General features: G+C 49.0%; 2 protein-coding genes across 2 annotated transcripts; one reads left to right on the forward strand and one right to left on the reverse strand.

Annotated features, from left to right (window-relative positions):
• Positions 1–290: 290 nt before the first annotated feature.
• Positions 291–1580, forward strand: LOC108824829 (uncharacterized). The gene has a single exon (XM_018598207.1). The coding sequence runs from the start codon at positions 291–293 to the stop codon at positions 1578–1580; it is 1290 nt and encodes a 429-aa protein (XP_018453709.1).
• Positions 1581–4967: 3387 nt separating this feature from the next.
• LOC108824827 (uncharacterized) lies at positions 4968–7579 on the reverse strand. Its single transcript, XM_056994792.1, has 4 exons — positions 7540–7579; positions 7303–7437; positions 6259–7193; positions 4968–6170 (listed from the first exon to the last, which is right to left on the reverse strand). The coding sequence occupies exons 1-4, from the start codon at positions 7577–7579 to the stop codon at positions 4968–4970; spliced, it is 2313 nt and encodes a 770-aa protein (XP_056850772.1).
• Between the last annotated feature and the right edge of the window lie 1361 nt (positions 7580–8940).

An 8940-nucleotide genomic window follows, 5' to 3' on the forward strand; every position in this document is an offset into this window, starting at 1 on the left:
TCCCATCGACCAAAGCTCCGCAATTCAGCACCACCGATAGCGCATCCAAATCCCGGCGGGTCGACCCAGATCACCCCTTCCAAGTCTTCGACCTACGCGATAGCCTCAACCCTAAGGCCGACGACCTGAGAATAAAGCTCAACCGTTCCAAACATTCTGACTTGCGTCGCCATTTGGAAAAAGCAAACGAGCGCCATCCCAATGCCACCTCTGACGACGCCAGAAATACTGATCTCAGGGAGCAAATCGAATCTCGGCGCTGAAGTCGCTTCCCCCGGATTAGCGTGATCATGGGTGGGTCTCCTCCCTGCGGCGATTCAGTCAGAGCAGTCAAAGATTACAGGCGACAAGCTGTCACCTCCAAACGATGGCCCTCGTCAATTGAAGACGACCATCAGATAACATTTTCCAACGCCGATACACGGGGCATCCATATGCCTAACAACGACCCGCTCCTCGTGGATATCGGGATCGGAGAGTGCCAAGTCACCAAGGTCTTGATCGACACCGGGAGCTCGGTCGATCTTATCTTCCGCCACACGTTGGATAAAATGGGCGTTGACCTAAAAAACATGAAACCATCCTCTCGAACCCTCACTGGATTTAACGGAGCTTCAGAGCAGATGCTCGGTACTATCCGCCTCCACGTCCACGCTGGAGACGTCGTTCGGACGGTGAAGTTCTCCGTTATACAAGCCAAAGCACCGTACAACGCGATCCTTGGTACTTCCTGGCTCCATGCAATAAAAGCCATCCCGTCGTCTTATCACCAATGCGTCAAGTTCCCAGGAAAGGACGGCAGCAAGCAAACCATCCGTGGAGACCAGCAGGCCGCAAGAGAAATACTCATTGCAACAGTGAAACTCCAGCAGTCCGCGTCCCTTATTAACTCTGTATCCAAACCTATCCATAAGGTATATCCTCAGAAAGAAGAGATCCGCGAGGTCCCGCTTGACATCGACGATCCGACGAAGGTCGTACGCATCGGTGCGTTCCTCTCGGACGAAATGCAATCCCAGATCATCATCTTCCTCCGAGACAACGCTTCGACGTTCCCTTGGTCGGCTTCAGACATGAAGGGGATCGACCCAACTATAACTTCACATGAGTTAAACGTTGATCCCACTTTCAAACCTATCAGGCAAAAGAGACGGAAACTCGGGCCCGACCGATCGAAAGCAGTCAACGAGGAAGTAGACCGTTTACTCGCAGCTGGATCCATCACCGAAGTACGGTATCCCGATTGGTTAGCAGACCTGGTTGTCGTCAAGAAGAAGAACGGAAAGTGGCGCGTCTGCGTCGATTTTACTGACCTCAACAAGGCATGCCCAAAGGATAGTTATCCGCTCCCCCATATCGATCGACTAGTCGAATCTACCGCGGGCAACGAACTACTTACTTTCATGGACGCCTTCTCGGGGTATAATCAAATCATGATGCATCCCGATGACCGAGAGAAGACAGCTTTCATTACCGACCAAGGAACCTACTGCTACAAGGTCATGCCTTTCGGACTGAAAAAACGCTGGAGCGACTTACCAGCGCCTCGTCAACAAAATGTTTGCCGACAGACTGGGTAACACCATGGAGGTATACATCGACGACATGCTAGTCAAGTCACTTCACGCGAACGATCACCTTGACCATCTACGCGATTGTTTCAAGACACTGAACGAGTATGGGATGAAACTCAACCCGGCCAAATGCACTTTTGGCATCACCTCGGGCGAATTCCTAGGATACATAGTGACCCAGCGAGGCATTGAAGCCAACCCCAAGCAGATATCAGCGATACTCGATCTACCCAGTCCGAAGAACAGCAGAGAGGTGCAGCGTTTAACAGGCAGAATCACGGCCCTCAACAGATTCATCTCTCGATCAACCGACAAATGCCTTCCGTTCTACGAGTTGTTGCGAGAAAACAGACGCTTTGTCTAGGACGACAAGTGCGAGGAGGCATTCACTCAGCTCAAGCATTACCTCTCCACGCCCCCAGTCCTCGCAAAACCGGAAGTCGGTGATATCCTATCCCTCTACATTGCAGTCACCTCCTCGGCAGTTAGCAGTGACCTCATTCGGGAAGACCGAGGCGAACAAAAACCCATCTTCTACATCAGCAAACGCATGACCGAAGCGGAAACCCGCTACCCGACTCTTGAAAAAATGGCTCTCGCTATCGTTACCTCGGCCCGTAAACTTCGCCCTTACTTCCAATCACATAGTATCGAGATTCTCTCCAACCAGCCTCTCTGAACGGTGATGCAGAACACGAATCAGTCAGGACGACTGACCAAATGGGCGATGGAACTAAGTGCCCACGACATAATATACAAGAACCGCACAGCAGCCAAATCACAAGTCCTTGCTGATTTCCTCATCGAGCTCACACCAGAGCTCGAACAGGACCTCATACTACCTAGTAATAACTGGATATTGCACGTGGACGGCTCCTCCACGAACAAAGGATCAGGTGCGGGCGTCCAGTTGCAGTCGCCAACCGGGGAACTGATCCGACAGTCCTTCACCTTCGGTTTCACCGCTTCCAACAATGAGGCAGAGTACGAGTCTCTCATCGCGGGACTCCGTCTCGCCCAAGTCATCAAGGCTAAACGCCTAAGCGCGTATTGTGACTCCTAGCTCGTCGTAAGTCAATACCACGGTGACTACGACGTCCGCAACGATCGGATGGATGCATACCTTCGCATTGTCCAAGATCTAGCCAAAGGTTTCGAGTTCTTCGAATTAACCAAGGTTCCCCGCGGGGAGAACATCTGCGCCGACGCCCTCGCTGCCCTCGGCAGCGAACTTCATGATCAGGTCAAGCAGACGATTCCGATCCATCGCATCGAGAAGCCAAGCACCGACCTCGATCACCAAGAGGGTGGGATCGTCACTCCGTCTACCGAAGCAATGACCGTCAGCGACGATTCCCCTATGATGACTGACGACGATCAAACGACCGACTGGCGTGCCGAGTTCATTAACTTCCTCATTTACGGAACGTTACCCACTGACAAGTGGGAAGCCAGGAGATTGAAGCGACGCAGCGTGCATTACGTCATCACCGAAGGAGAGCTCCACCGATGGACCGCCACGAAAGTTCTCCTCAAGTGTATTCACGGCGAGCAAACGAGGCTCGTTATGGCAGAAACTCACGAAGGTGCGGCAGATAATCACTCGGGAGGCCGAGCCCTCGCTCTGAAGATCAAGAACGTCGGTTTCTACTGGCCGTCGATGAACACAGACTGCGAGTCCTACGTTCGCCACTGCGACAAATGTCAACGCCATGCTTCTACAATCCACAGTCCGACCGAAACCGCACCATACCCCTTCATGCGATGGGGAACGGACATCATTGGTCCGTTGCCGACCTCCCGGCAAAAGCGATTCATCCTTGTCTTAACTGAATATTTCACCAATTGGGTGGAAGCAGAGGCATACGCAAACGTCACCGACAAAGAAGTGCAAAAATTTGTCTGGAAAAACATCATCTGCCGCCATGGACTCCCTTAGGAAATAGTCACCGGCAATGGGTCCCAGTTTATCTCGCACAACTTCCGCGAATTCTGTGAGCGATGGAGAATCCGTCTCATCACTGCAACGCCGAGGTACCCGCAATGTAACGGACAAGCCGAGTCAACGAACAAAACCGTCATAGACGGTATGAAAAAGCGACTAGACTTGAAAAAGGGATGCTGGGCAGACGAATTGGACGGCGTTCTATGGTCTCACCATACGACACCTCGAGGTGCAACGCAAGCCACTCCCTTTTTGCTGGCATACGGAGTCGAGGCAATGGCACCAGCCGAAGTAAACGTCACCAGCTTACGACGTTCCAAGATACCTCTTCACGACGAGCTCAACCGAGACATGCTACTCGATGCTCTGGATAACATCGAGGAGAGGCGCGACCAAGCTCTCTTCAATATCCAGAATTACCAGAACCAGATCGAAAGTTATTACAAAAAGAAGGTTCGATCCCGACCTCTCGAATTCGAAGACCTCGTTCTGCGCAAAGTGTTCGAAAACAACAAAGAGGGGAAAGCCGGAAAGTTAGGTGCCAATTGGGAAGGCCCCTACAAGATTACACAAGTCATTCGGCTCGGAGTCTTCCGACTCGAGACTTCTCACGGAGACGCGGTACCTCGCGCCTGGAACTCCTTGCATCTACGACGTTTCCAGCCATAGGGCAACTACTCAATTACTCTTACTAAAAAAAAAAAAAAAAAACCCGAGTAAGTGCACCATTCAGTCGCTCTTACTCACAAAAAAAAAAACGAGTAAGTGCATCCTTCGATCACTCTTGCTCGTGAAATCGAGTAAGTGCACCATTCAGTCACTCTTACTCACTCGAGGTACGTAGGCAGCCTTAACTGGTCCAGCTATAACCAAAAACAAAATCAAACCTTCCCCGAGAAGAGTATCCCACAACACGAGGGTCCGTTTCCTCATAGTGTTATCTATACGCGAGCTCGGCCCAGTCCTCTCGCAAACGTATAATGATACTCGCCCCCATCGACGAATACGTCCTGATCAGACACATATTCGCGAGAACATGGTCGCGTCGCTACCGTTAGTCGGCGTGCCCGAGACAATGACTCTGTTATTTCGTGATTTGTAAAGCAACGGTATGGCCGACCAAAAACTTTGAAATTACTTCGAAATCAATAGAACCGTCAATGTTTGAAATTTCCTCTAAGTCTAAAAGAGTCTACACTCATCTTTACATTCTCAAAAGAAGAAGTGATAAAGATTTTAACAATGACAAACATTCTTCTGAACGAAAAGCCGGAACTAATCAACTGTTCCTAAAAGAGAAGCATTACTTGCCCAAAAGTCAAACGAAACGACAAGCGGATCAATAGAGTACTGCAAACCTTAAACAATAAGCCCCATCGGGCGTAAAAGAAAAGTACATAATAGTCCGAAGGCAATAAATAGACAAAAGAGAAGGAAGGTGGATTGGATCACTCCTTAGCAAGATTATCGATCACACCGGGCTCTTGCTCCTCGAGCCTCTGTGCCTCCGCTCCACCATCTTCGGATCCACGCTCTCCATCCTCGCCTCGTCCCTTCGGCTCCGTCGAAGCTTCGATATCGGTGCCGGGCGACTTCTGCAATCCACTTCCTTGTTCCATTGGGGGAGGGATCCTCTGATCAACGGCTGCCTCCTCTTCGTTTTGATCGTCCGTCCGGTCCTCAGCGGAGGTATCCGACACAACAAGGATTGGAGACCCCTTCTCGGCTGGGTCCAAAACTGGCTCTTCCTCCGCAAGCTGGCCCCCGGATGCTGGAACACCGGCAGGGTCGTCACTTGATACTATCGCTCGCGAAGACCCCTCGCCGAGCCCCCGCTCTCCGGAACCTTCAGCAACCAAATCCGAGAGAGCAGCCCCATCAGCCGGATCGATCAGACTTGCATTAGAACCGAAGGTGTTGAGACCAGGCAACACCCTCTCATCGACATATGGAGAAGGCAATACGAGTGGAGAAAGAGTGAGGTCGTCCTCCGGGATCTCTCCCACGTCGAGCTCCTTAGCCTTCTGATCGTACTCTTCCTCCCAAACCGCGAACATATCAATGGTATCATGCGGAATGTCGCGCCCAGCTTCCAACAGAACCTCGAGACAAGATCTCGTCCCAAACGACTGGTTGTACATAGCAGTCGCATCATCAAAAGGCCCGCGGCGCTTCTCCCGGTCCATTATGTTGCGGAAGCGTCTGTTGCATTTCGCGATCATCTCGGTCTGAACGCGAATCCTCTCTTGCATCACCTCGAAGACCCGAGAACGCTTCAGTCGCTCAATCTCCATCGCCTGCTGCTTGATCTTCTTCTCGTGCTGCTCAACGATTCTCGCCTGTTCCTTCTCCGCCTCCTCTTCCCTCTCCTTCATCAGAGCAATATCAGTCTCAAGGATTCCCACGGTCTCTTGAGCAGCGCCCAATGCAGCTTCAGTGGCATCCAACTTCTCCTTTTGGGCTTTCCGACGAGAGATCGCACGGGATGCCTTCACTTTGAGCTTATCGGTCTCCTCCGTCCATTCAAATTTCTTCCTCCTGATGAAGGCATCCTTCGCCGCCACCAGCTTCTCAGAGCGCCGCAGCTTGATACGGGACGCCTTGAGCTCGGTATCGTACAACTCCACAACGAAGTTCATGCTCCCATCACCCTGCAAAGCGAAAGATCAAAGTCACCATCAACACTATGACAAAAAATTGCACTTCCAGCTAAATCCAAAAGAAAAGATGAGCCTTTACCCGAAGCTTGGCTTGAGCAGCATCAGTATACTCCTTCTTGAAAATGAGATCGTTCAGGAGCAATGGCCGGGGGCCGCCGTTTATCTGACTCACCAGCTCTGCGCACTTGTCCGGAGCATAGATAAGGGGGGTCGTCCCATCATACTCGAAACGCACCTGATCCGGGAACTCGGGAGGACCTCTTCTCGGGACGGAGCTTCGTCCGGCTGGAGCCTTAGAAGTGGATGGCTGAACCGGAGCCACCGTAGAAGCTGGAGCCGGTGGATCCTCACTTCGGACATTCCCCTCGCTAGGACATGTCTTCTTCTTTCTCCTATTCAGCTGTAGCTGAGCCTCGGGAGAAGCCTCTTCTGCCTCCTCCGTAGGTTCAGCAACCGCCTCTTCTGCCTCCTCCGAAGGTTCAGCAACCGCCTCCTCGCCATCATCTCCCTCGCCTTCCCGAGGTCCGGTCTTCTCCTGTGGAAGCGGTTCTTGGCCGGCTTTAGCCCCCTTTTTCTTTTTCTTCTTAGGAGGGCCCTCAGTTTCCGGACGATCGATAGGCCCGTCCTCCTGATCCCCTTCAGCTGAAGAGTCGTGTCGGGATCTCTTTTTTCCCTTCTTCTTTGAAGGATCCGGAGTTATCACCGGAGCATCCTCGGAGACCGCTCCGACTTGCTGAACCTCTACAGCAGGGTCCTCAGTCGGAGAATCTTCGACATGAACCGGGGATCCGTCCCTCGGAACTTCAGGCGGAGCACTCTCAACAACAGGCGCCGACACACGACGCGGAGGATCGGCCCTCGGAAGATTCAGCTGAACCCTTATCAGCTCGCTCAAATTCGGATGAGGCCTCATCTTCCTGGCTTTGTTGATTAGCTTATGTACGCGCGGGGTGAAAAGCGACAGACGCCTCTTACCAGGGACACCAACCGAGGGAATGCTAGAATCCCAATCTCCTACGAGAAAACATGAAGGGAGATTATTCGTTGGAACAAATCCCTACAACCTAGAAAACAAAAAAAAAAGGTAAAGGAAAGAAGAAGAACGAAAGAGGGCAATATTTACTTCTCAATATCCTGTCGACGCTCCGATGAATTCTTTCCTGAATAATCGTATTCCAATTATCCTGACGAAGCAAAGCAACTTCACGAGCGCTCGCAATAAATTCCTCTGGATACGCGGCCGATGTCGGATGGTCAACTGCACAAACAACGAACACAAAGAAAAAGAAGAAGGTTAGCAACCTGAAGGCACGTCTAAGATAATCAGGGCAATCTACCAATATCAGGGTTCCACAGGAACCGATAGTCGTCACCGGGAGGATCCTCGAAAGCCGACTCATCCGCCCTAATGTAAAAATAGTATATCTGCCAATCGTTCGTCTTGCTTGGATGTTCTCATTCTCATCCGAACTAAATCATATCTCCAAAAGTCAAGCTAATGATTAAAAATAAGCGCTGAGTGGGAGGCAACCCACTGTTATGTTTGTTTTAAATTTGGTTTTATTTTTATATACTACTGATTTTTGTTTTTAGTTATTGCAGGTTCAAAAAAAAAGATGAACAGTACGCACGACACTGTAGCAAGCAAATCGATCGACACTGTAGCAGAGTTACTGTAGTAGAATCACTGTAGCAAGGCTACTGTAGCAGGATCACTGTTCATTGAAATAAAAAAAAAATTAGTTAATTCGTTTTATTAGTTATCTATTACTAACTTTTAGACTTTTAATGTTTTATCTATGTTAGGTTACATGAGATGATTCATGGAAGAAGCATTAATATACCAATATTGACCGATGGTTGCAAACATTGGTTGACAGAGCATTAATAGCATCGATCGATGGCCACTTAATTGTGTTGATCGATAGAGCATCAAGAGTATCGATCGCCACTTAACTGTGTTGGTAAATATTCACATCAAAGTTAGATATACTGTTTTTCCTTGTTAATTATTGTCCTTATGATTTATTCTTCCACCAATCTTAGAATGTATAACACTGGTAACAGTATTGTTTAAGTCTAGGGGAGGTCGTACTAATATTATAATTTAGATTAGCTATTTAGAATAAGGACCCGAGTAAACGATTGCCATAATATCGACCGACGAGAAGAAGTTGATATCGATCGACATAACTAAATCTGCCACGACCAATGACAACACATTTACATCGATCAACATCTATTCCGGTCAGGTATTTCGTTCTAACTTGTTAAATTGAGTACTTATGGTTTATTTCTCACCAATCTCCGACTTGATAACACCATTATAATGTTATTTAAGTCTGGGGGAGGTTCTACTGATTTTGTGTTTGAGTTTTGAAAAAAAAAAAAAGAAGATCCAGGTAAACTATTTCTCTAGCCATCGACTGATGAGACCATATCGATATCGTTCGACAGCGCCTCATCTACAACGATCAATTGTCACTTCATTGTGTCGATCGTCACCGACATTAGCGAGCTGGTATATCGTTCTTACTTGTTAATTTTGTGCTATTGCTTTATGATTTTCACCCTACCACCAACCGTTTTACACTGGGACAGTGTAATTTAAGTCTGGGAGGATTACTAACGATTATATACTTTATGAGTCTTATCTAAAATGTTTTCAAAAAAGTTTTTATTGAGTCAAGAAGGGGATGATGATCTATTTCGATTTACTACTTGTCATCCAACCACTCTTTAGACCAGTCTTAGATTTACT

The sequence above is a fragment of the Raphanus sativus genome, chromosome 9 (genome assembly GCF_000801105.2).
Source record: "Raphanus sativus cultivar WK10039 chromosome 9, ASM80110v3, whole genome shotgun sequence".
Lineage (NCBI taxonomy): Eukaryota > Viridiplantae > Streptophyta > Magnoliopsida > Brassicales > Brassicaceae > Raphanus > Raphanus sativus.

Bases quoted from the DNA above. Each gene is read 5' to 3' on its own strand.
- LOC108824827 (XM_056994792.1), bottom strand. From the start codon at position 7,579: ATGAGTCGGCTTTCGAGGATCCTCCCGGTGACGACTATCG. The intron at 7,194-7,302 runs GTAAATATTGCC...GTTTTCTCGTAG, and splicing joins CGTCGACAGGATATTGAGAA to GAGATTGGGATTCTAGCATT. The intron at 6,171-6,258 runs GTAAAGGCTCAT...TTCGCTTTGCAG, and splicing joins CTGCTCAAGCCAAGCTTCGG to GGTGATGGGAGCATGAACTT.
- LOC108824829 (XM_018598207.1), top strand. From the start codon at position 291: ATGGGTGGGTCTCCTCCCTGCGGCGATTCAGTCAGAGCAGTCAAAGAT.